This window comes from Xenopus tropicalis, chromosome 3, assembly GCF_000004195.4.
Source record: "Xenopus tropicalis strain Nigerian chromosome 3, UCB_Xtro_10.0, whole genome shotgun sequence".
NCBI lineage: Eukaryota > Metazoa > Chordata > Amphibia > Anura > Pipidae > Xenopus > Xenopus tropicalis.
Genome location: NC_030679.2, coordinates 58,657,940 through 58,685,199, shown reverse-complemented (window position 1 = coordinate 58,685,199; position 27,260 = coordinate 58,657,940). Strand labels below are relative to the sequence as shown.

Sequence of the window (27,260 nt, the reverse complement as noted above, 5' to 3'; positions counted from 1 at the left end):
CAGTGAAGGATGGATGGGCTGGGAGGATACCGGGGAAAAAGGTAAAATTGGGTGGATCGGGGGCAGGTCAGGGGCTCATCTCGAGGGTTTTACAAATTTACTGGCAACAATATTGCATGTAAATTTGTAATACTGGCCCTGGCCTTGGCAGGTGGTTTAGCGGCTAGGCTGGTAAAATACCGGCTGCGGCTGCGTGGCAATCCCTGTAGTCACTGGTAAATTTGTAATACATTCTCATTCTTACTCGGGCCCACTCCCTTAAGCCCTGATCATTCTCTTGGCATATCTTACCCCCTCTCTGCTTTGTCCAGGATCCATACTTTGCCAGCCCATTTGTCAACACTTTATCCCTGTGTGTCTCTGACAACCCCCCACACATCCTGGTATGTTTTAAAAGTGACAACCCTATCCTCTAAAGCTGGAACAAAACCTTTTGACGCCCAAGAAAAGCCCCCTGGCCTTTACAGACCCCCTCCTTATTGCTTTCTAGTGCAGTGCTGGATGCACAGGGATGAGGTAGAGAAGGAGCAGCTGAGTTATGTATGAGGGCCTAATATCGCTCCCCCCACCACACCAGTGCGCCCACCCTAGCCATGTGCCTTTACTGCCTAGCAATGTTCCCTCTTATTTCTTCCTGGCTGTGTGTGCACAAAGTTTATTTTGTGCACACTTTTTAAAACCACGTGCGCGCTATAAAAAATTAGTTTGCACAGTACAAAATTGTCACACACAGCTGTGCGCATACACAGCTTAGAAGTAGCATTGCTGCATACCCTTAGTTCCACCCCTTCTGTCCTCTTTTCTTTTGATGGGTCTGCATGTTCCTACATTAGTATATGATTGTTGGCCCGGGCCCAATTTGATTAGCTTGATATGGCCAAGTTCACAAGGGCACATTACAGTCAGAAGGTGCAGTAGTCACTAGCACAAAACAAGCCATTTTGATTCAAGGTACTTTCATCCTCACCACTCTTAAAGGAACAGTAATGCCAAAATGAAAGTTTATTAAAGTATTTAAAATATAATGTACTGTTACCCTGCACTAGTAAAGTTGTGTATTTGCTACAGCAACCCTACTATAGTTTATATAAATAAGATGCTGTGTAGCTATTCAAGCTGAAATAAAGGAGAAAAGGCACAAGTTACACAGCAGATAACTGATAAGCTCTGTAGAATACAATGGTGTTTTATCTGTTATCTGCTATGTGCCTGTGCCTTTTCTCCTTTGAATGGCTGCCCCCACGGCTACACAGCAGCTTTGTTTATATGAACTATAGTAGTCTTTCTGAGGCAAACACACCAGTGCAGGGCAGCAGTACATAATATTGTAATTATTTTTATACATTTTTTGGTGTTACTGTTCCTTTAAGAATCACCTGCGATGTACCTACTGACTCAGAGGAAACCTGAAACTACTGCCACCTTCAAAGATGGAGGTAGCTCCAGGGTTCCCATGCAGCCTGCATCAATGGGCGAATCACATTTTGTCTAAGGAATCGAACGCAGTCATCATTTTGACTTAAAGCATCAAAAGCAAAGTTTTAGTGTAATTGCATCCAATTCACAAACAGAGCTTCACAAATTGTATCCCTTCAGTTGTATCCTTTCTCACTACCGCAATTACACTGATATTATTGGGTGGAAAATGCTGCTATGCAGTGCAAAAAATGGCAAAAATTGCACTTTACGCGCATTTCAAAGCCTAAATGGTTTCTATCGACTCCCGGTCCAAACAGGGAAAAGACTACCTTATGCAAAATTACACGTGACAAATAATTGCCTTTCTTTTTATTACAAATTCCTAATAAAACAAAACAATTGCGTCCTTCCATAAAAATCGCAGCCAGCACCGAAGCACATAAACAGTCTCGCCGTTCTAACAAATGAACCACAATCGCTACGTCACACTCCCCTAGCTACAGCATTAATAGGAATGAGGCTACCATCCGCCATTTGATTGGTGGAATAGCTGTCACGGCCGTTACTGCGCGCATGCGTAATCCACGGGGACGCTCGAATGTTGCTTTGCCCTGGTAACTGGCTCTGTTTACATGGCACCGCTGTGCTTGACCGTAGTGTTCAATTCACACACACACACTGACAGTGGATCAGCGGCGATACACCTGGGGAAGACGCTACCATGCCGGTACAGTTCAAGGTGCGATACAAATCAGTGATGTATATATAAATAAGGAATTATGGATAAGGAAGTGAGAACGCTGAAGGCAGCAGCTGTAATCCTATGGGAATGGGGGTGCAGTGGTATATCATGGTGGTACCTGATACTTAGGATAAGGCAAAATCACCATTGTACTTGTTTTTCCAAAGACAAGAGCGTCGCATAGTATAAGTAAATGTGCACGCTGCCCAGTTTTACTTGTGGGGTGAAATAAATGTATAAAACGATTGGAGTGGCCTATTAAAAAAAAGGCTAATTACATTTATACGTAGTGAAAAAGAAGATTTTTTTTCATAAGCTTTACATTTCATGTAAAATATTTTCACTTTGCAGCCTTAGTTATGAATATTTATTACTCATGAAGATCATGAGTTGTTACTATAAGGCACAGGCAATCTGCAGGTCTCCAGTTACTGCTGTATTTCCAGATGGTTGCCAGTGAGCCCATTATTCCTCTTCTGATGAATTATACACAACTGTGCCTGTTAACCCTGAGGATTGGAAAGCCTGGAGATACCACAGCCATGAAATGGACTGTAGCTTCAGGACTCCCACTGGGTTGTTGCATGAATAAGTGCATCAGACTTGCCCACAATTAATCATATGCAAATAGAATTTTCAGTGTGCACTCTGGAAGTGTTGAAATACAAACTCTGAAACGGCTGTTTTGAAAACTTTTGTTGGCCAAAAGGCTTATCTTGATCTATGCAGCCTGAACTACCAGGTAACTATGAATAGTTTAGCATTCAAACAATTTATATTTGCTTTTCAATACAGGGTTTGTCGGAGTATGACCGAAATTACACATGGAAAAACCACGAAGACTTAGAGCAGGAACCCACTTGCTCAAGATGGGCAGGCCTTCGATCAGATGAACTTGGTCAGCTGAGTTTTATATTTATCTTGAGTTCTGTTGTACTGGCTAACTTTAAGAGCTGTAATAAGTTTTCAAGAAAATTGTACTGAGAGATGAGAGTCAGTATTGAAGTATATTTTGTAAAAGTTATATTTGCAGCATTCACAGTCGATCTTTAATATTAAAGATAATGTCTTGCCGCTTCACAAAATATATGCAACATAGAGTAGGTATTGAATAAAAAAAAAAAGATTGGACTATAAATTTGTGATTAGAGTTAAAGGAGAAGGAAAGGCTAAGTCACTTGGGGGTGCTAAAATGTTAAGCACCCCTAAGTGACTTTAATCGCTTACCTCGTACCCCTGTGCCCCTGGTGCCCCTGTTAGGAGAAAACATCACCAGCCGGGGTACCTGGAGCGATGCGCTTCCTCCTTCCGGCTTCGTTTCGCTGCGACTAACACAATAGGCACATGCGCATTAAAGTGAAAAGCCGACTTCTCTGTTAAAGTTTGGCTTTTCACTCTACTGCGCATGTGCGCGAGTGATACAGGAAGGAGGAAGCGCTGCAGGTACCCCGGGCTGTTGCTGTTCTCTCTGAACAGGGGCACCAGCCCTGGGTAAAAGGTATGCGATTCAAGTCACTTGGGGGTGCCTAACATTTTGGCACCCCCAAGTGACTTTGCCTTTCCTTCTTCTTTAAGCAGAGGAAACTGACCAGGTACATAGAGTGACAATATAAAGGAGCATCTGTAATCATGCTGATCATACAGAAATAGAGTACAGTCTAGCTTAAATACCTAGATATTTTTTTATGAAAGGGACCTCTACATCCTAGCAAGAGATGAAAAAGTAAACATTTACTGAAGTTGTTAAACTGTCTGTTGTTTAGTGTCAATCAACACTGTACATTTCTTAATGCCACAATTAACTTAGCGCCCATGTTTACTAAAGTGCTATGCACCTAATTCGTGTTCTGATGCCATTTTTATACAAGCAGAACAGCTCAAGTCTGCCTTAGGGCAAGGGCACACAAAGAGCACAGCTTCAGCCTGAGTGCAGCTACACTGAGCAGAGTAGACAATGCATACATTTTTTGGGGCTGATCTCTGCTCTTCTGTATTAGTGTAGCTGCACTCAGGCCAGAGCTGTGCAACTTTATTCCCATCTACAAATATTGCAAATATTTTTGTTACCAAAAAACTAATAAAAATAACAAACAAGTTTTATATATATGAATGATATCAGTGTATTACATTGCTAACAATAAGTCTTTAAACATGTCAATTTAATTATGGAATATGAATTTACAACAGTTATTTTCATTTCATTATTAACATTGATTTTACTAAAAAAGTAACTTTTAAAAAAGACTTTCTAATGGACACAGGCCATCACAGCTCACCCACTAGATAATTTTATGGTATTTTAAGAAATGTCAATCTTTGGGCAGCAGTAGAAATTGGTATTAATTTTGGCATGGTTATGTAATACTATTGGCATTAGAGTTTGCAAAACTGGATATATAACCATGTATGTGAAAATAGGTGAAAACAATATAATAAATACATGGTTAAACCATGTGCACTTGTTTTCTTTGTGTGGAATAGTCCATTTCTATTAACTGAGCTTAAAGGAGAAGGAAAGGTAAAAATCACTGGGGGGGGGTGCCAAATGTTAGGTAGCCTCCAGTGACTTTAATCACTTACCTTTTACCCCAGGTTGGTGCTCCTATTAGAAGAAAACCACACCAGCCCGTGGTAGTTGCTAGCTACTGTTTCCTCTTCCTTCTGAATCCTGGGGCCGGCACATGTGCAGTAGAAGCTGGCCTTTTTTGTTAAAGTTTGTTTTTTCACTCTACTGTGCATGTGCGCAAAGACAGAAGAAGGAAGAGGAGACACTCACTCACAGGTACCCCAGGCTGGTGTTGTTTTCTTCTCACAGGGGCACCAGCCCAGGGTAAAAGGTAAGCGATTAAAGTCACTGGGGGGTGCCTAACATTTTGGCACCCCCAGTGACTAAGCCTTTCCTTCTCCTTTAAAGAGCACCTATTGCCCCTACATTGTTTCCCCCACTAGAGGTGCGGGCTAAAAGAGCCGCATCCCACAAAGTGGAAACAATCTTTTTTTTTTTTTTTTTTTATTTAAAAGAACTGGCCCTGCCACTGGAAGGGAACCCCAGTGTGGGCAGCCATGTTAGGGCACATGCATGCACATAACTAGCGAGTTCTGCAACTTGTTCTTTATGTGCATATGTGTGACGTAGGAGGGTGATTTAAATCCTCTGCTCCTACATCAGGCGCATGCGCATAGTAAGCGAGCAGAGCGATCCGCTTGTTATGTGCATTATGAGCTCCCTTCTAGTGCGGGTAGCCCAGCGCTGGTGGGTGAAGTTTTATTTAAAAGAAAAAACTATTATTTCCCCCAACTAGAGTGTGGGCTCTATTAGGCCTCACCTCTGGTGGGGGAAAGAATATAGGGGTGATAGGTGCCCTTTAAAAAGTACCAATGGACCTCTATTGAGTTGGAGGCTGTTTGAAGTGCCAGAATTATAACTCCTTAGTCGTACTTCTGGGAGCCTCCACCTTTTATTGGGAAAACAAATCCTCTGTGTATACATTTGCGTAAAAACTTTTTATCTAATAGAGTCAGTAATTCACTGTTATATTAGTTATTAGTGTGTAAATCTATACAATTCTTATTATTGCTTTTTTTTTATATAAAGGTATTTCTAAAGAACCCCGATTCCCTTCAAAACGTCGAGTTCCATATTACAAGGCACAAATTTCTAAATCATTCCAATGGAAGGAGCCAAGAGACAACGGATATAATATATCTGAATCTATAATGGAGGAACCTGTACAGTTAAGACTTGATCTGGACAGAGAATCTTTGGCTGAAGAGAAATTACATACACCAGATGCACCACGGTTATCAGAAAAGGCAAACGATTATGCCGTGTCTAGTAAAATGGTTAAAGATGTTGGATCTACAGTAAAAAAAACAGCAATAGAAGCTCCTGAAGATAACAGAGAAACAGTAGCTCCCTCAAAAAAAGTAAATTCCCAGGCAAAAGCCAATGGGGTAAGAAGCACGTAAGATTAAATATAGGCAGGTGATACTATACCTAAAGGACAAGGCAACTCAAAATATAATTTTTTGCCTAATAGAAACCAAAATTCTACGCAGCTTTGCAATATACATTTATTACAAGTTTGTAATGGTTTTTGAGTTATTTGTATTTATAATTGCTATTAGAAGCAGTGCTTGCCTGTCCTTTTCTATTCACTGCCCTGGTGGCTCAGACTGTTGAAACATTGTAACACAAGGCAGCAGACTGACAGACCTGTATTGCTGGAGAAGCAAGACCTTTGCAACATTGTTTAAAATGTAACAACCAGGAGTTCAGCAAATGTTGCTTTCAATAGCAATTACATTTACAAATAACGTTTAAAGCGCTACAAAATTTTAATTCATATTGGAAAGTTGCTTAGAATTATGTTTTCTTTCATTATGCAAAACATTATTTTTGGGGTTGACATGCCCTTTAAACCCAAAAGCCTTGACCTTCAAGAAGAAAACCGGATACATACCAAGTAACCGTATAGCTTCTGTAGTGTCTTTGCAGCATGTTAGTAAATGCCTTATATTGTCTAATATCAGATTTTGATGTTAATTAAAATATTGAATTATTTGGTGTTTTTATATTAAATATATTCTTCAAATAAAAAGAGTTGTTTAAAAAGTAAATTGTAATAACATGAATTTTAACATTGAAAGGTTCACAGAGTTCTGAAGAAGAAAGCTGGGTTGAGCACAGCTCCTTTACAGCATCCACTTAAGATGTCGGAGTACAGAAGGCAGTTTGAAAGAAAGACTCCTACAGAAAACTCTCCGATGCTTGCTGCAGAACAGGTAATATGAAACAAACATCCTATACCAGTTATTTCAGCCTTATCTGAACAACTGGTCTCTTACTGCTCAGAGTTGTTTGTCTCGCAATATGTTCACAATGGCAGCTTAGTTGCAACTACAAATAGGTAGGGTTTAGGAGATTAGTCGCCCGCGGCAAAACTCCCTGTTCGCGGGCGACTAATCTCCCCGAGTTGCCTTCCGCTGCCATCCCATCGGCCACAATGTAAGTCGCCGGTGGGATGGCAGACACGGCGGGGCGATTTTGGGAAATCGCCGAAAAAGACTCGCCAGTCTTTTTCGGCGATTAGCGCGAAATCGCGCCGCCGCGTCTGCCATCCCGCCGGCGACTTACATGTTCGCCGGTGGGATGGCAGGGGAAGGCAACTCAGGGAGATTAGTCGCCCGCGAACAGGGAGTTTTGCCGCGGGCGACTAATCTTCCCGTGTGCCAGAGCCCTTATAGTTGAAAAGTCTTTGTTTATTAAAGGTTTATAACTGAATATAACATACGTTTTGTGAAATGCTATTTAAAAGCTAAATACCCTCAGACATTTTGACTTCTATTTGAAATGTGGTGCAGTTTTATGCTTTTTGATCAGAAGTGTCATGTGAATCAAAACCCAGATAAGACTGTATTGCCCTGCAAATGCAAATAGAGATGTCCATCAGTAGAAGCAGATAACTGACATTCATTGAGGATAAACAGGCCTTTATGTAAATATATTTGATATGGTATACCAAAATTCAAGAGGATATCATAGAGTGTACATTTAAGTAGTGGACCGTAGTGATATTACTAAAATTTCCTGTGCACCCCAGCAATTTTTTTCAAGTCAGGTGCCCCAAGGCAGAGGGGGGGCTTGAGTGACACATTGGTTGTTCGCCTTTAATTTAACTTTTAGAGGCATATTTATCAAAGTATGATTGCTTCCAAATACAAAAAATTGTATTTTTCTAAGTTTTCGTACTATGCGTATTTTTGCGACTTTTTCATTAATTTGTGTGACTTTTTCGTACCTTGCGACAATTTGTGTGACAAAATCGTATTTGTTGCGCCGAGTACGAAAGTTTCAGATTCATTAAAGCTTCGTTATCGTAACTTTCCTTGGGCCAGGTTGGAGCTGCAGAGTGCCATTGAGTCCTGTGGGAGGCTTCCAAAATCATGCACAAAAGGATCAAAGTCAGAAAGGTTTTCCTGCTGTTTACAATCGTTCAGATACGAAAATTTTGTGACTTTCGGATCGCCAATACGATTTTATCTTGACTATTACAATTTTTTCGGAAGCATATTTGTGACATTTCCGTTCATCAGAAATTATCGTATCTAATCCGAATTTTACCCATTTCATGATTCGAACTCGTGCTTTGATGAATCTGCCCCTTAGTATGATGAAGACAGTGCTATTCTGAGACAATTTGCAATTGGTATTCATATTTTATTTGTGGTTTTTGAATTATTTAGCTTTTTGTTTAGTAGCTTTCCAGTTGGGAATTTCAGCAGCTATCTGGTTGCTAGGGTCCAAATTACCCTAGCAACCAGGCAGTGGTTTGAAAGAGAGACTGGGAATATGAATAGGAGAGGAGCTGAATAGAAAGATAAGTAAAAAAAAAAAAAAAAAGCTGGAAGTGTCTGAAGAAGAAAACAAAAAATAAAAAAACTATAACAAAAAATGAAAATTTATTGGAAAGTTGCTAGCAATTGTCTATTCTATAACATATGAACTTGAAGGTGAACCACCCCATGTCAGGTTTTTGAGCAAAAATACTTAGTGTTACCAATGTGTTACCTTGCTTCGGTTGCTGTTATGATGCTCAGTTACTGTGGATGGTTACAATGACATGCTATTTATTTTGATTGCCATTTATAATCAACTTGTTTTGTTTGCCTTGTCTTCATAAAAATAATGAATTGCAGATAAGGCAGCCTTATGTGTTGTAGAAATAGAAATGTTATTCCAATATTTACACCTTTAACATGCCACATGTAAGAAAATTGACTATGATTTAACTTGCACGTAGCAAATGCTCGCTAATGACTGGGTGTTAAGTTTGAAATTTTCTTGATCTATATTTTTTAGGTTATATACAACAAGAACAAATCAATCCCACCATTTAATGTGGATGCACTTAAGACAGAGACTGAATACAAAAGCCGGTTTAAAGGGTCTCCACCTGCTAAAGGTCCAGTGTTGAGGAAGGATTGGGAAGAAAAACATGTACCTAAATATGAACCAGAGGACCCCTCCATTAAGAGAAAGGTAAAACAGTTTCTCAGAGTTGAAAAAAAGAACAAAAAAAAAACCTCCATCCTATAAGCACTCTTTGCATTGTTGAGAAAATGATATAGACCATTGCCTATAACCCTTTAACAGCTACCTATAAGTCTATGAAAATGTGTTTTAACTGTTAATTGATGCGTATATTTTGTGATTGCTTTGGGTTTGTCTAGGGAATTCTGGCGGCTTTTTATTGAACTTCTTTATGGGCCACATGTAAAACCGTACACTTTTTTTTGCACTTTTATAATCTCTTAATCCTTGCTGGAAACCTTACTATCTATTACATGTAGGGGATCTGTTATTTGAAAACCTGTAATCGAAAAAGCTCTGGCATACAGTTTTCCATGGGGCCTTATTTAAACAAACATTCCTTCATTATTATTTTTTGTCTATAATATTAAAACACTACTTTGTGATTGATTGTTATTAAACCGACCATTCACCCATATTGATGAGGAAACAATTTTATTGTGTTTAGATTTTGTATTTTGTAGCTTTAAGACACAGAGTACAGGACCACAAGAGATTACAGCAGGCACTCAAGTAGATCCCACCAAAGAAAAGGAAATCTTTATTTTAAGCAGCTGTAGGACACTCCATAGCTTTATGTGTTTCATGCACACAGGCACTTAATCATAGGCTTATAAGGCCACAAGATATAAATCCAGAAAACTGCAGTTCCTAGCATCCGAGATAATAGATCTTATACCTGTGTCTTCTGTTGGAGATACTTTTCACTTTACTACATAATGTTCAGTGATAATCCTAGTAAAATGAATTCATATATAATAAGCACAACACAGTAACTTAGTATGCAATTTTAGGTTTCTTAAAGGATAATGCAAGTCAAAATTTAAAAAGCATACTGCCCAATAGTCCTCCTATTGTTTAGTAAAAACGCCACACTTTTGGCTCACCTAATCAAATATTTACTCAGTCACAATTCTTCACATTTTCTATCTGTTTTCTTGAACAGGCAGCCATCTTTAAAAAGGTATTCTCCCTTCCTTTCCCTCCTTGCTTCATACTGCACATGTGTTTCAATGCTGTTTATGAAGTTGCGTATATGGGGGGGGGGGCAAATTTATGATTGCTCGAGCAATCTGGAAGGAAGCCCTACGGGAATTAAGGGGAAAAACTCATTAGTTGAGGTATTTTTCCCCCAAGCTGCCTTTCTTAAAAAAGAGAAAGCTTGCTCAAGGAAAAATACCTCAAGTAATGAGGTTTTTTCACCCAGAACCCCATTTGAGTTCCTTAACTCACGCAGAGTTTTCTTTGTGATATCTGAAAGGCTATGATAAATATGCCCTTGGTGTCTTTGCCAACTATATCTTGTTACATGTGCATCATAGGTATAGGTAAAGGCAATGTTGTATCTCCTCCACTGAGGAACTAAATCACAAATGATGATGATTTATTAAGCTTACATGATAAACATATTATGTGTTTAGCTTGTGTCACACAGGGAGCGTAGCAGCTCAGTAAAGGTGGTTACAAACAGATTTCATTGTTTTCTATAGGGCAATTGGCCTATTATGCCCAACTGGCCAGCTAGAAGTAGTGGCTGTTAATATTCTGAACTGACATAGGCCTTACTAAGGTAATTTTTTTTTTATCTTATATGATTAGTTTATTATTATAAAAACAAGTTTAGTGGTAAACGTGCAGAGATTTTTTTTTATATAAGTGCTTTAAACAGAAATCTCTTTTGCCCAGGAAAAAAGGATACAAATAAATGAGGCAATATGCAGCCCTCCAAAGAATGACAAATCCGAAACAGAAGCAAAGCAAAGGATCCATGCTAGGAAACATAAAGAAAAAGTTATTCAGCAACTTAAGCATTCTTCCAAAAGCTGCAGGTATGCAATGCCTTGTTAGTGAATAAAATTCTTCATGCTTTCATTCGTTTCTTAGTAACAATGAAAGGGAAGATTCAGAATAAGATCTCTATAACCTCCCCCCCACACAGTGGGTAAAGCACATAAATATATATCCAAAATAAAACTGTGCAGTAATTAAACATAACCTTAGTAGATGTTAAAATCCACATCTCTTTGTAGATTAAAATTGTTAGTAAATTTCTAGTTAAACAATATTTTGTGCTAATATTTCCCTTCTACTGAAGTGGGCAGTGGCGTTATAGTAAGGAGTTGGAGTGTCCAAGCTCATCCATTGTGTTTAACAAAGTTCTCCCACATAGCAGGAATTTAAGATTATAGAATCAAGCATCCCTCCAGCACTTTTTGAAGTTAGGGTGAAGACACGGAGCTACTTAGTAGCAGCTACTTGTCATGGCTGCTAAAATAGACAATGCTGATCATTTACTGATAATTGTCTTTACAATTATCAGTATTGTCTATGGCAGGGTATTTACTGACAGTTAGTAGCCGTGACAAGAAGCTGCTACTAAGTAGCTACGTGTTTCTTCCCACTTAAAGGACATGTCAACCCCAAAAATATTTTTTTTACCTAATAAAAGAAAACTTAATTCTAAGCAACTTTCAATATACATTCATTACATAGCTGTAATGTTTTTTTTAGTCTTTTGTATATATAACTGCTATTAAAAGCAGTGTCTGCCAGTCCTTTCTATTCCCTGCCCTGGTGGCTCTGGCACTTGAAACCATGTATCAAACACCAGCAGATTATACAGACCTGCCTTGCAGGAGGAGCCTGGCACTTGCAACATTGTTTAAAAAATAACAACCAGGAGTTCAGCAAATGCTGCTTTCAATAGCAATTACATTTACAAATAACTTTTAAAGCACTAATAACTTTTAATAAATTGATATTGGAAAGTTATTTAGTTATGTTTTCTTTTATTAGGCAAAAAATTATTTTTGGGGTTGACATGTCCTTTAAGGTTCTAGCATCTTCTTACAGGCTTTTAGAGGGATATAGTGGGAGGGCTCGTACGTACATAAGGGACAAGAGTGCATTATAAGTTGTTTTTATGAGAGCTTGGTATGTTTATATATTACTGTTTTGCTTTCTAAGCAACAGTTGCTGACCCCTCCTTTTGCTTACACTGCTGCTTTTCCAGGGGGCAGTGTCAAACAGTGTAAATTCTGGGAAATTTACTGTAATTACTTTAATGCACATATGCAGTTGGGTCTATCCATTGACTCAAGGTTTTCATTACTGAACTATAGCCCCTTGCACTCCCTAACATCCATAGGCTGTAGTTAATTTGTGGAAGTTGTAGTTTGATAACAGCTGGAAGGGCTGGGGGAACTAATTAAATCTGGCAGCCAATGCCAAAAGGAGTAGAGACTGTGCTCATTTAGTGGAGCCATTTTGTCATTTGTCATTTTGGATCATCATTAACTAATGTTACAGCAGTAGGGGAACAGGAGGTTTTTAGCAGCCCAGATAAATGTTACAGTGCATTGTTCTACATAGACTAACTGTGTCACAGAACATAAAGGAGCTCATAATATCCAATTTCCTGTGGCTTTATACATTTATTAGACTTATACAAAAGAAAAATAAAAAAACTAAAAAACATTTTCCACTTAAAGTGGCACTATATCTATTTACCTGTCAATCACTCTGAATTCTTGCATACAACCTAAATGTGGGGAAAACTTTGCTTTCACATCAGACCAGGGCACACCATTACAAAGCATGTCAGCATTCATTTTAGTGGAAAAGGTTTAGTGATAACCTATTTAAATGGCAATGACGATGAACCATAGAAGCCAAAAGTCTAGATAAGCGTTGTCTGTTTGTGAACAAGTATATTGTCTGCTTTGTCTGGCGCATTCTCTTTAGTCATCAATTCCTTTAGTAACCTCTAGCTCAGGGTTTCGCCATAGTGATGTGTGGACTGGCCCAAAACTCGCTGGACTAATGGGTTTACATGTGCGTTGGGCAGGGGGTTTCAGCTTCCTTACAACTTCTGCAGACCGCAAGCAGGTTCGGGCTGAACCCACCCCGCCCACGACCCTACTATGCCCCATTATCCCCTCCAGAGCTCAGTATTTATAGATTTCCGTTTGTGCACCCTGCTATTTTGCAGTGTTTTTCCTAAAGGCCTTGTGCTTTTCATAGTCAGGCCTCAATACACAAATTACAGACCTTGTAAGCACAACAACTAGATTGCAGTGTTTAATATTCGTATTGCTTTTGGATTATTAATTCTAGTATAAATGCTCGATCAAGTATTCATTTCAATTTAAAGGTAGATAAGAAGAGGAGCTCGATTGTTTCTTGACTGTCTATGATCAGTACTGTACTTTAGCGCAAAAATAGTATAACATTTCCAATGAACCATACCGTCAATTTAACAGTACAAGATTAGCAAGACCTTACTTCATAGAGGTTTTCTATTGGTATTTCTGCATGTAAAAATGTGCTCACAAAATGGTTGTTTCTTTATTCAATTTAAGGAGAATTAAATCAGAGTATACTTCAAACTTTTTATCACCATCTGAATATTTATACAAAGATGGAGCTTGGGTGAGGGCAAAGAAACAAATGCATGAGCAGGTGAGTAAACCATCTATTTATGGAGATGGACATGTTTCCCTAAACATTTATTTGAATTCTACTGTCTGGATAAATTTGACAGCAGTGCCTGCACAATTGTAAAGTAGTACAAATAATAGGGATTCATCTAACTTGTTCTGCTGAATGTGTGTGTGTGTGTGTGTCGTAATACCACAATTGTAAATCAAAAGGCCTGTAGGTTAAATGAGAGAAGTAATGTGCTTAAAAAAGATGTGTTTCAGACTGGATTATTGAAATTTCTCCAAAAACATTACTAGTCCCACCCATCTGTTCCCCTTCTTGCTACCTCAATTCCCAGACTGTGCAGGAGAGCCAGTGGCACTCAGCACACTGCATTGTAGAATAGGAACCAATCAGCAGCTAGGCTGATCTGGTAGGGAACTGAAGCCTGTATTTGTTTGTGTGAAGAATAGGGGGAATTTTTACTTATGCTATATGTCTCTTTAAGTTTGCATATGTTTTTTTTCAATAATCTATACATCTGACATTTAGGCCAAATTGCCGTTGTTTGCGTCTAATGTTGATTACCCTGCTAAACTACGTCTGTTTTATTTCATTAAAAAGGCATGGTTTAAGTTTATAGGAATTCTCAGCATGTTAGTGTTAAGTCTAATGAGTGTGGATTTCCATCAGTGCTACAGTTATACCACCAGTATATCACATGAATGTTCTGGGCTGCACTAGGGGGGCCTGATACTAGTGTTTCATTGATACATTGCCTTGCAAGTTTGATCCAAGCCTTATTTTTTGACAGAGCCAACAATGAGAAGAAGGATGGAAAAAAGAGCTAAGCCCTAACTCGAAATTTACAACCCATACCTAGACCAGTCTGCTTTTGACCAAAATGCAATTTGAACAGAGTTGCCTGCATGACAGGGAATTAAGCACTTGAGTTCATAAGTCTTACCTAGTAAAAACATATAAAACATAATAGCACACCAGTCCCAATGGAGTAGTTCTGACTCTCCAAAGGAAATGCAATGTAGAAAAATGTCATATAAATAATTTAGTTCCAGTATCAGAAAGACTTTTAGATTTTAATTCATTTCCAAATCTTAAAATGCATAACTAAATAGTGAATGAAAAAAGAACCTTGCGAAAATGTCAACATTACAAGACTTACCAAAAAGTAAACGTTAACACAGAAAGCAAGATACTGTTAAACATGAACTCCTTAACCTAACGGCATCCTTTTTTTTGTCTAAGCTGTATAGCTCTGCAGTATGCCACTTAGAAACTAATGGCATCTTAACTGCAGGTTGCTGTAAATTTGGCCTGACTGACTGTACCAGACTGCACATTTGGTTCACTTAGGGGCTTATTTATAAATTTTCAAATATGTGTATTCAAGTTTGTTTTTCTAAATTGATGAAGCTTGCATATTGGATGGTCACTTATTTATTAATAAGGAAAACCCGTGTTAAGTATTGTCACTCTGCCAGTCCAAGCACTTGTATCAGTTTTCCCATATTGTCTGGCTTCAATCAGACTGAACACTGTAGTCTGCTCATGCTTCTATTTTACATTCAGAGAGTACACATTAAAAAAGATAGGGTTCCTGTATATGAAAAACCAAAGTAAACAAAGTGGCCTGCAATGGACTGTATGCCTGCAATGGACTGTATGCAATATGGTACCATTATCAAAGAGAATACCTGAATATACTCATTATGGGTGGATTTATGATAAATAATAGTAGTGGCAAGTGTTAAAAACTATGTGTATAGCAATATATCAAGTAACCATAAATTCCTTTTGCTGCTGTTCCAAACACTAGACGCTAGATGGCAGAGTACATAAAACAACTGAACAACTGCAACATTTTTTTTTCTATTGATGAAAGAAATGTACTATATCATTAAATAATGTTTAGCTTAATGTATATGTATTTCTTTTTATGGGAAATATAAGGGTACAGAATGCCAAATGTTCACATTTTACAGGCAGAAGGTAAAGTACTTCTGAGGTGTAGCAACAGCAGTTTTTACAAATAAAAACTACATTTTTAAATAACTACATTTTACAATGCCACATGCAGGTATATAGGTGAATAGAGATGTGGAAATGAAGAAACTTGTGGTCATAAGATCACAGGTTTGGGTAGCCCTGCGCTTACTGTTCTTCTGATAAACATGCAAGTAAATAAAGTAGTTTATAGTTACAAAAGAAGGAGATTTAATATTTAGTTGTTAAGGGCACATTTACTTAAATTCTATTTCTTTTAATTTTTTTTTTTTTTTAAATTTGACTAAATTAATTTCCACGAATGTCTGACATTTACTAATAAAAATCAAATATGAAGTCTGTGCGAGAAAAACTGCCACTTTTTCTAATTGTTGCTCCGACAACAAATTTTTGGAGTTGCCAGACCAAAACCTCTACTTTATCAGCGTAAATAATCCAAAACCTCTAAAGTTTCCAGACAAATGAAGGATCTTTAAGGAAAGGGAAAGAACCTCTGCCATTGACATGATCTCGGCAAGGTTTAGCTGGCGAATCATTTGGCACCCAGGCCAAAAAAAAAAAATAACAGGTGGCTTATGGAGACCCTATGGGAGAGTACCTGATCAATAGGCTGTGGGAGCAACCTAAGTCAGATTTTCTTTTCAAGGAGAAAATGTTTCAATCCCCAGTTTCCGCATAATTATTTACAACTACAATATTCATTATCTTTGCTGCTTTCTTTTCTTCATAATTACATAATGGTCTGTGTTCCTCTTTTTAGGATTCTCATCTCCCTCTAGGCGCCCTGTGGGTTGCAGAGGTTGGTTACATTAACTTTCGAATTTGCATTTGTAAGATGGCATTGTGTACCCCTGGTCCAATATGTCATGAGTGTATGTGCACTTTTCTGTATTTGTGCGCTTATGTTTTTTTGCTTTGTTAACATTAGGCTGTTCATTCCCTGCTTATGTGATCTGTATTCATTCATTAGTACATATTTCTTTTGTAAATTATCTTTTTAACTCATTCTAATAGTCATGGGATTTTAATAATATCATCATAATAAAATGATTCATATATAATATATGATTCATGAACAAACCACATCTAAATCTTCTTAAATCTGAAACATTTTCTCACTTTTGACCAGATAAATGAATTACGAGAGAAGGCTGACTATTACAGACGTCGTGAACAGGGAACTCACTTCTCCCGGAATCACTTGAATCAGATACTTTCTGTAAACAATAAATTCTGGGATGTGTCTTCGAATTCTAGCAGCGAGGAGCAAGTGAGCCACAATATAAAAGCTCTAGATCTGGCTGGGTATGTCTGATATCTTGAGATCAAACTCTGGCAGTATTTCAAATGACATTCTTTAGAATGCTGCTTCTTGTGTCACCTTTTGGGGGTATAACATTATAAAAAAAAATTCCCACCTAAAGATCAAACATTTAAAATATCAAGCTTTTACTGGCTATATTATTTTTGACACACACCCCTAAAAACTAAACTGCTAGGTAAAAAAATCATACACTTTATTAATTTGCTTCTTATTGTTTATATTGTCTTTTCCTCAGTAAAATAGGTTGCCAGCTTTCTAAGCTGTTAAAATTTTAGAGAGAAGTTGATACATTTCCTAGTAGCATGAGAGGATTGTCAGAACCTAATGTACTATTTGCTCAGTAACAGGTTTTAGTATACTTTTACTCAGTAAGGAGCTGCTGACGATTAGAAGTTTATTAACTAATTTATAAAATTCTAACAATTTACAGTGTTAGGGGCCAAATGTTGGCAAACATAAAAACCTACATTTTTAGAAACATTGTGAAAATATAATGTACTTATTTGCAGTGTACTATTGAAAATTATATGTTTTGTGAAGTTGAAGTTCCCCTTTAAAAACCCTGAGGTCAAAGTAGAATTAAAAACAACAAAGACAATTTTAAAAGCGATAACTGCGTTTAACATAATGTATTTACATTGTTCCATTTTCATTCATAGGACAACAGAAAACAATATTTTATTTTTATTTATGCTTTATTGTTGCTGTATTATAGAAATGCCATTGATTTTTACTGTAAAATGACCTTTAGTCTCTTGTATAAATATTTGTATTGTTGCTTTAAATCAAGTTTCTTTTGGATTTTAGATTTCAGGCGCATTCGAAGAAGGAAAATGTGCACAAATCCTCCATAGAAGAGAATGAAGATACTGGGACTCTGGGGATTTCTGATGTTCCCACTGTCCCAGTTAGAAGAAGGCTTGTTTGGGATGAAAATAACAATTCAGAACTGGCACAAGAAAGAGCAGCACTGACAGTGGAGGATAAAAATGTGGAAACAACAGATGCTGACGTGGTAGAGGATGCAGAGGAGATGCATGCTATTAGTGAAGAAGTGAAAAGGCCTGATAGGTAGGATTTCAAATAATAATTTCTGTTATTGGAATCTTTCTGACAAACCAGACAAAATGTACAAGTACTAGGGCATCTGGTTAATAGTGACAGTAATATTATCTCATTTATGATCAATGTTTAGCCAAGTCGATAAAAAAAAAAAAAAATCACATGGTTTTTCAGCTTGCTGCTGAATGACATTACTAAAAATGTTTGTTTGGTTTTTTTTCCCCACAAGCTGGCATTTGGCATAAATTAAAAGCTCCCTGTGTTTATTTTTGTCAAAAACCTGTTCATGGAAAAAAATCACTTGCGTTTGTTAAAAAAATGTTATTCAGCAGCAAGCCAGAACATTCGATTGCTGATGTTTTTTCATCAATTAGTTTCCTGAACGCAGATGGGTAAGCGTTATTAAATCTGACCCTATATGTTTGTTCCAAAAAAAGAAACATACATTGGATCAACAAAGACTTTACATGTTTAGAAAGCAAACTTTAGCACCCAAAAATTATTACTTCAGCAGTCAGATTGTGAAAAATACAAAACAATAATGGTTGCTAATTAAATTATATGGTACTTAAATGCTTAAGCAAAATTACTGTGAAACGATATTCCTCATGGAATACACCCTAGGGTACTTTTAGCCAGGCTACATTTTCTGATGTTCTGACTCCCTTTCATCTAGTATGGTACGTATGGACCTGAGGAAAGCTGATTCCAATATTAAAAAAGGGATAACAGTCTTACAAACTGGCGATAACAGGGCTGTAAGTCTGATGTCTGTTGTGGACAAGCTATTTGAATGTTTGCTGAAGGGACACATTCAAGATAATGTTCTGAAAAATGGTATGGTGAAGGACAGATAATATCAGACAAGTATAGTAGTGTTTTATAATGAGTTAAATAAGGAAAAGTTATGATACAGTGCCACATAAATGTCTGATTCTTACGTTAAGGTTTGTTTGTCTTAGCTTAGGTTTGTTTTTACATATATAGAAGATTGGCTTAAAGAAGCTTTCCACTGTTATCTAATGTGCTCCCTTTCTGTTCCCTCCCCACAGGCTGTCTATTTCAGTGAACAGTGTCTCTGATAGTAAAGCTGGCCTATACAATCAGGACAGTGCAGTGGAACTAGCAAACACCATCTTCTGAATCATTGTGTTCTCTTCAAATCAGTTCAGTGACACAGATTTACCTTAGCAGAGCTCTAGAATTACCTTCAACTATGCATGCTCCAGCAAGCCCTGTGTCGCCAAACTGAGTCGAACAAAACATAAAAAATTCAGGTGAAGGTGCCTGCTAGCTTTCTTGACTTAATCCAACTGCGTGTGATTTGTGTTAGTAAATTTTGTGGTGCAGGTATTGTCAGTTGACTCATGGTCGTTGACATTTTCAAAGATTAGCTTCTGAATGCACTGGGTCTCTAAAAGCATAATTTGACATACTGAACTGCTTGTTGGACACCTAAATACTATTGCAATACATTTTAAATATTAAATAGACAGCAGCAGATGCAATAATATACACCTGAACAACCTTACATGCATTATGTGTAACCCATAGGTACATTTCATGATATTTACTATATTTCCATCTGCTACCTTTTTAAAAACCTTTTGTTTTTCCACCAGTCTCAGTATTAGCTTAGCTACTCAGCTATTACTTGTATGTAATTCAGTAGTGCAAGGTGTATGACTCAGCAGGAAGAGGTGAGCTCAACGTTATTTACCACAATACGCAGTGGAACTGCTTTCCTAGCCACAAAATTGGGTGCTTTAGTGAAGTAAGGATTTTTCCCTTGTTCCACCTTTCTTTTATATTAAAAGTTCTGAGTTGTAATAGTAATGCAATAATTATAAAGAGTCTACAAAGATAGGCCTTTGGCATTGGAAGTATTTGTGTAACAGGTCCCTATGACTATGCTGTGCATCAGTCTTTAGCAGTTCTCTGTGGCTTGTGGTTATTATCAAAAATCTATTTTATACAGTTTTTGTTTAGTGCTAAAACTAGGTAAACTCTGGCACATGCCCAGAAGGGTGAATTCAAACTTAAATTAAGTAACAAATACTTACAATGCTTGAAGCATATATATGGTTATATATAACTATAAAGTATATTATGCTCTTTGCTTACCATATATACAATACAGTCATTGAACTGTAGCTATCATAAAAGGCGTAATATCTTTCCAAGACAGAATTAAATTTTAAGTCATGACCCCATCAGGCTCAACCATGCCTGTCCACCAATCCCTGCACTCTTTGCTGCTTGGTTGCCCCCTTTTTTCCAGAACCAGGACAGTCCTTGCTTAACAGAGACAGTTAGGAAGGTGTTGTGAGTTTACTCCTATGTCTCAAATTATATGATTGCAGTCTTCTGTAGTGGAGTGACCTATTGCAATTATACTGGGTTCATTAACTGCATCATTTCAATGATAGCTAATATGAGAATTGCATGGTGCTGAGGACTACAGGAGGACCAGTTACAGAGCCTCTATGTACAAGTATGGGACCCATTATCCAGAATGCTCTGGACCTGGGGTTCTGGGGTTCTCCAGATAAGGGGTCCTTACGTAATTCGGATCTCCTACCTTAACTCTATTAAAGAAATCATTTAAACATTAAATAAACCCAATAGGTTTGTTTTGGCTCCGATAAGGATTAATTATATCTTAGTTGGGATCAAGTACAAGATACTGTTTTATTATTACAGAGAATAAGGAAATCATTTTTTAAAAATGTGAATTATTTAATTAAAATGGAGTCTATGGGAGATGGCCTTTTTGTAATTTGGAACTTTCTGGATAATGGGTTTCTGGATAAGGGGTCTGATACCTGTAGTTGACTCTAGTAAAGATTCTTAGAAATGTCTGTTCTTTGCATTTATTTATGTAATGATTTGTAATAATGTTGGTAATTGGTTGTATGTTACTTTTTCATTTGTTCTTCATTTCATGTTTTTTCACCTTTTTTTTTTTTGTCATTACAGACTGCATAGTACAACAACAAATCCTTCAGTGGATGGGCTAGAATGCATCTCATTGCCTTCAGAGGAAGGTGGCCGTTTACCCACTCCAAAACTGAAAGAATTTGGATTATCACAGAGGACTCATCATGATCGCACCACACCATCCACAGGTATTGTAAAACAGAATGGCATAATGTACAAGAGAAGAAGGTTACAAGTAGAGACCTATATTACCTTGACATGGTACAAGGTACTGTTTTATTAAAGTGATACTGGCACACAAAAATCTACGTTTTAAACTATGAATCTACTTAAAAAGTTACCTATAGGTCATGTTGATCATTTTTTGCTCATAGTGCTGCTTTTGTAAGCAATTGTTACTTGAAGTTTCTAAACCTGACTGTCCCTTCCCAACCTGTCAGTTATAGCTTCTAATGCTAACGGACTCCTGCTGCACAAATATGGCAGCCCCCTCATAAAGAAAAATGGGGCATCAGATGGGTAATGTAAAAGCATCAGGCCAATACTTTTATGGCAAAATTATAAATTACATGCAAAGACATTATTATGAAAGATGTAAAAAAGGTTTCATTTCTGGTGTTGGTATCTCTTTAATAAAGAGAAAAAAGACATTATTACAGAGAAAATGGAATTTATTTTTAAAAAGTAGATTTATTTGCTTATAATGGCATCAATCGGAAAAACCTTCCTGTAATTCAGAGCTTTCTGGAAAATGGGTTTCCAGAATATGGATCCCATACCAGTGTGTGTGTGTGCGCGCCATTTTCATGGGGTATTTAAGATTTGCACAAATTTGTTATGGCCCAAAAAGTAGTCAAAAAGTTGGACACAAGTGATATATATGTGAAATTGTGCACCTCGACAGAACGTTTGGAGACGTAAACAACTGTTTATGGTGTGCACCCTACGTCTCGCTCTTTTTTAGTACCTTTAATGTACTTTTAATAAATGGTATTTTAAGTTCAACTGAAATGTGTGGCCCTGGAACTGTCAGGTTCTAAGTAGAGACTAAAGAAAAAGGCATAGGGTCAAGAGAACAAGTTGTAAATGGGAATAGGAGACGCGGATTGGATATGTTATTGTATATGAGAGTACTGGAGTCATCTTGTTTGGCATTTGACTGTTGAGGAATATGCTTGCCGCGTGGGCTTTTCTCCACATACACTCTACAGATCGTGTACACGAGTGCAAAAATCTTGATCATGAATTCCGCCAGCAATGGAGGTTTGACTACAAGTGTGCAGTGATTGTAAGGATGTGTGTGTCAATTGTGGAAGAAAGTGTTTTGTTATTGTGACACAAGTATCATAATCAGAAGATACCTAATAGAGGAGAGACTGGACTTGAGTCAGTGAACTAGGGAAGGCAGGTCAATAGATTTTTTTTTCAAAATTGGTACAGTGGGGAAGGAGTAGTTGTAGTGGAAGAGTGTGAGACAGGTCTAGATAGAGTGGGTTAACACAGTTATGTTGGTTGTGTATTTACCAATTGCTGCTAATATATACAGTGGCTTGCAAAAGTATTCGGCCCCCTTGAACTTTTCCACATTTTGTCACATTACAGCCACAAACATGAATCAATTTTATTGGAATTCCACGTGAAAGACCAATACAAAGTGGTGTACACGTGAGAAGTGGAACGAAAATCATACATGATTCCAAACATTTTTTACAAATAAATAACTGCAAAGTGGGGTGTGCGTAATTATTCAGCCCCCTGAGTCAGTACTTTGTAGAACCACCTTTTGCTGCAATTACAGCTGCCAGTCTTTTAGGGTATGTCTCTACCAGCTTTGCACATCTAGAGACTGAAATCCTTGCCCATTCTTCTTTGCAAAACAGCTCCAGCTCAGTCAGATTAGATGGACAGCGTTTGTGAACAGCAGTTTTCAGATCTTGCCACAGATTCTCGATTGGATTTAGATCTGGACTTTGACTGGGCCATTCTAACACATGGTTATGTTTTGTTTTAAACCATTCCATTGTTGCCCTGGCTTTATGTTTAGGGTCGTTGTCCTGCTGGAAGGTGAACCTCCGCCCCAGTCTCAAGTCTTTTGCAGACTCCAAGAGGTTTTCTTCCAAGATTGCCCTGTATTTGGCTCCATCCATCTTCCCATCAACTCTGACCAGCTTCCCTGTCCCTGCTGAAGAGAAGCACCCCCAGAGCATGATGCTGCCACCACCATATTTGACAGTGGGGATGGTGTGTTCAGAGTGATGTGCAGTGTTAGTTTTCCGCCACACAGCGTTTTGCATTTTGGCCAAAAAGTTCCATTTTGGTCTCATCTGACCAGAGCACCTTCTTCCACATGTTTGCTGTGTCCCCCACATGGCTTGTGGCAAACTGCAAACGGGACTTATTATGGTTTTCTGTTAAAGGAACAGTAACACCAAAAAATGAAAGAGCTTTAAAGTAATAAAAATATAATGTACTGTTGCCCTGCACTGGTAAAACTGGTGTGTTTGCTACAGTAACACTACTATAATTTATATAATAAGCTGCTGTGTAGCCACGGGGGCAGCCATTCAAGCTGGAAAAAAGGAGAAAAGGCACAGGTTACATTGCAGATAACGGATAAGTTCTGTAGAATACAATAGTGTTTTATCTGTTATCTGCTATGTGCCTGTGCCTTTTCTCCTTTGAATGGCTGCCTCCATGGCTACATAGCAGCTTATTTATATAAATTATAGTAGACTTTCTGAAGTAAACACAGAACTTTTACCAGTGCAGGGCAGCAGCACATTATATTTTAGTTACTTTTATACACTTTCATTTTTTGGTGTTACTGTTCCTTTAACAATGGCTTTCTTCTTGCCACTCTTCCATAAAGGCCAAGTTTGTGCAGTGCACGACTAATAGTTGTCCTATGGACAGATTCCCCCACCTGAGCTGTAGATCTCTGCAGCTCCCCCAGAGTCACCATGGGCCTCTTGGCTGCATTTCTGATCAGCGCTCTCCTTGTTCGGCCTGTGAGTTTAGGTGGACGGCCTTGTCTTGGTAGGTTTGCAGTTGTGCCATACTCCTTCCATTTCTGAATGATCGCTTGAACAGTGCTCCGTGGGATGTTCAAGGCTTTGGAAATCTTTTGGTAGCCTAACCCTGCTTTAAATTTCTCAATAACTTTATCCCTGACCTGTCTGGGGTGTTCTTTGGACTTCATGGTGTTGTTGCTCCCAATATTCTCTTAGACAACCTCTGAGGCCGTCACAGAGCAGCTGTATTTGTACTGACATTAGATTACACACAGGTGCACTCTATTTAGTCATTAGCACTCATCAGGCAATGTCTATGGGCAACTGACTGCACTCAGACCAAAGGGGGCTGAATAATTACGCACACACCACTTTAGTTATTTATTTGTAAAAAATGTTTGGAATCATTTCAATAAAATTGATTCATGTTTGTGGCTGTAATGTGACAAAATGTGGAAAAGTTCAAGGGGGCCAAATACTTTTGCAAGCCACTATACAGTGGCTTGCAAAAGTATTTGGCCCCCTACTATTTACATGAGTGGGCTATTAAGAATGGTTTCAAATCTTATGCTATTGTCTAATTTAGCATAATTTTATTTTAAAGGAGGGGCTCTTTTAGTTTCTCCAATGAAAGAACATTTACACACACCTGAAGATAAGAAAAAAGGTTACTTTGTTAGTAGCACACCTCCAAAGAAAGCTGTCTGCAAGAAGGACATCAAAACCAAGCTCATCAAGGTAAATAGAAAATGTGGTTAACTCTAAATGAACTATGCTGCCAAATAAAATATGGCCAGTAACAGGAGATACAAAGTTAAATATAATTTCATCTTATAATTGTATTGTTTTATGTAACAAACATGACCAGGCCTAGGGTATTGCAGTTTTGTAATAAAAATTGCAAAGTAGGTAACAATAAGCAATAATCATTATTATTGAAAAGAAGGAGGCACAAAAAATCTTCAGCCACGCTTTATAGAAATTGCAAATAACATCTCAGAATAACTGAGAACACTGAACAAAGACAAATTCATTTTGGAATGGCTTATTTAGGCAGGAAACTGGCATCTCTGCAACCCACAAACATTTCAAAATGAATAAACTGGGTCTCTTTAAAACAATGCTGCTAAATAAACATTCATTACTGTTTTGTTTCTTTTTTCTTGGAAGCAAAGATTAGTTAAATTGATTCCACTTTGCCAAAAAAATAGGAACTAATGGGTTTAACACACTAAGGGGTATATTTATCATGCTGCGTAAAACATTTCCTGTGATGTTGCTAATAGCAGCCAATCAGATGCTTTGCTTTGGGTTTCTAACTGTTGAAATCTAATTGCTGATTGGTTGCCCTGGGCAACATCAGCGGTAATACTTCACTCCACTTTTTACACAGCATAATAAATATACCCCTAAATGCATAGGTGAATGTTGGGTTCAGTAAGTCTTAAAGAAAATGGATCATTTCAAGGGAAGTATTGGCCCAGCTGGTGTTCTTAGGGATCTTGACTTAGTCAGACCATTTTGTGAAATCCATTTAAACTATTATCAACAAGAAAATTAGTATTTACCCCTAATTTTTAGTCATCTTTAGGTGACTCCCCCTCAATTATTTTGCTTTCCTAGGGAGGTGCTTATCCCCAAAACTCGGAACAGGCATGCAAAGACACGATAAACTCCATTTTATAAATATTAGTATCATTATTCTATTTTGTATTTGTTAAAGTATGAATTGTTAACCAGTGTTTGCATTTAACCTTTAAAGTGATCAAGTCACTTGTTTATCATTTCAGTAAATGTACAGAACATGAAACGTAGAATCTACTGCTCTGCACAATGGTACTTTTATATGCTGGTGCTTAAAGGGTTATTGTCTAGTTTCTGTTTTAATTATCCTTTTTTTCTTCAAGGATAAAGAACTAACTGGCACACCTAACACATCACCACCTGTTGCTGGTATTAGAACAGTAGATCCGCTACCTCTAAGGGAGGATCCATGGCCAATTGCATACATTTCAAATACTTCTTCTCCTCCAAGAGTAACTGTTCCAGCAAGCAAATCCCCTGAGCCAAGAGCATATGTGTCCATGTCACCACTTTGGAACACGTCATGTCGAATACAAGGAGCACTTAGGGATCCAGAGTTTCAGCACAATGGTAAACTAATGAATAATATTTTATTCTTACTGCATTTTGTTGCCATAATAATTATGTTTTGTTTGCCATTGTGGGAGTGATACCCACCTACAGGATTTATAATATTCCCCCAAATGTTCTTTGTTCTTTGCAGTTGATGAAATCATTTCTAATTTCTAATGTACTTCATTTACAGAATGGAAAAACTCTTTTTAATATGTTGCAGACCGGTCATCCTGAAATAGCAAATCTTTTATTATAATGAACAAAAATAGCAGAATACTTTGTTTTTACAAAAATATTTATATGGCACTTAGTTGTGAACGATCAGTAAATCTATAATTATCACAGACAATATAAATTAGTGGAGACCAACATTATGTCAATTATAGCATCATTTTCTGACTTCTGGAATAGAATTCTGTTTACTTGTTTTCTGAACTTCAATGTTGGTAGTGAAAGAAAATATAAAGAAAGTATAAAACCTTTATTGGTACAAACTTGTTGGTATTTGCACTTTATTATGGTTTCTTTTGTGTCTGTGGTATACTGGGGAGCCACTGAGGCTATGCAGCCAAAGATGGACCAAAATTATGTTATGGCTGTTAAAGTAAATTGTAGACTAAGTGGTATAATTGTGTTAATAAATAATATTTTGTTTTTATGCTTATTTTACAAGTAGATGTAATCATCCTGTTGAACATTTCTGCATTTTATTTGCTTTTGTTTTTAGGGAACTTTGGCTCTCCTGGCCTCCATAGAACAGCATACTCTGATGACTGTAGTATTGACGGTATGTGTTTATTGTTGTATTAAATTGGATGATGATCTTGGTTTGATTGTTGTGAGCACATTTATTAACATGTTGCTATAAATGCCATACTTTACTATCTAAGTATAATATTCTATACAATTATACTATTTTTTGCAAATACTACAAAATGTTAGTTAAATATAAACATGTTTAAAGAGACGCCAAATACTAAAATGTCCTATTTAAATTGTACTTTGTACTGTGAAATATATGTTCTGCTATACAGTGGGGCACCTGTGCTGGTCTTTTACTCATAAGGTTTCTCTCAGTACAGG

The 27,260-nt window shown here is 37.5% G+C and overlaps 1 protein-coding gene across 2 annotated transcripts in view; it reads left to right on the top strand.

The window, feature by feature from the left end:
* Positions 1-1,937: 1,937 nt before the first annotated feature.
* mdm1 (Mdm1 nuclear protein) overlaps positions 1,938-27,260 on the top strand; it is a 29,218-nt gene continuing 3,895 nt past the window's right edge. Inside the window, exons 1-14 of one of the 2 annotated variants that reach the window (XM_012958653.3) lie at positions 1,938-2,158; positions 2,957-3,059; positions 5,757-6,115; positions 6,812-6,946; positions 9,024-9,203; positions 10,941-11,083; positions 13,616-13,715; positions 16,462-16,500; positions 16,831-17,006; positions 17,833-18,096; positions 21,067-21,215; positions 24,643-24,776; positions 25,946-26,192; positions 26,905-26,964. In XM_012958653.3, coding sequence (XP_012814107.2) covers positions 2,141-2,158; positions 2,957-3,059; positions 5,757-6,115; positions 6,812-6,946; positions 9,024-9,203; positions 10,941-11,083; positions 13,616-13,715; positions 16,462-16,500; positions 16,831-17,006; positions 17,833-18,096; positions 21,067-21,215; positions 24,643-24,776; positions 25,946-26,192; positions 26,905-26,964 — 2,107 coding nt within the window. In that variant the 5' untranslated portion in view covers positions 1,938-2,140. 2 annotated transcript variants of the gene reach the window in all.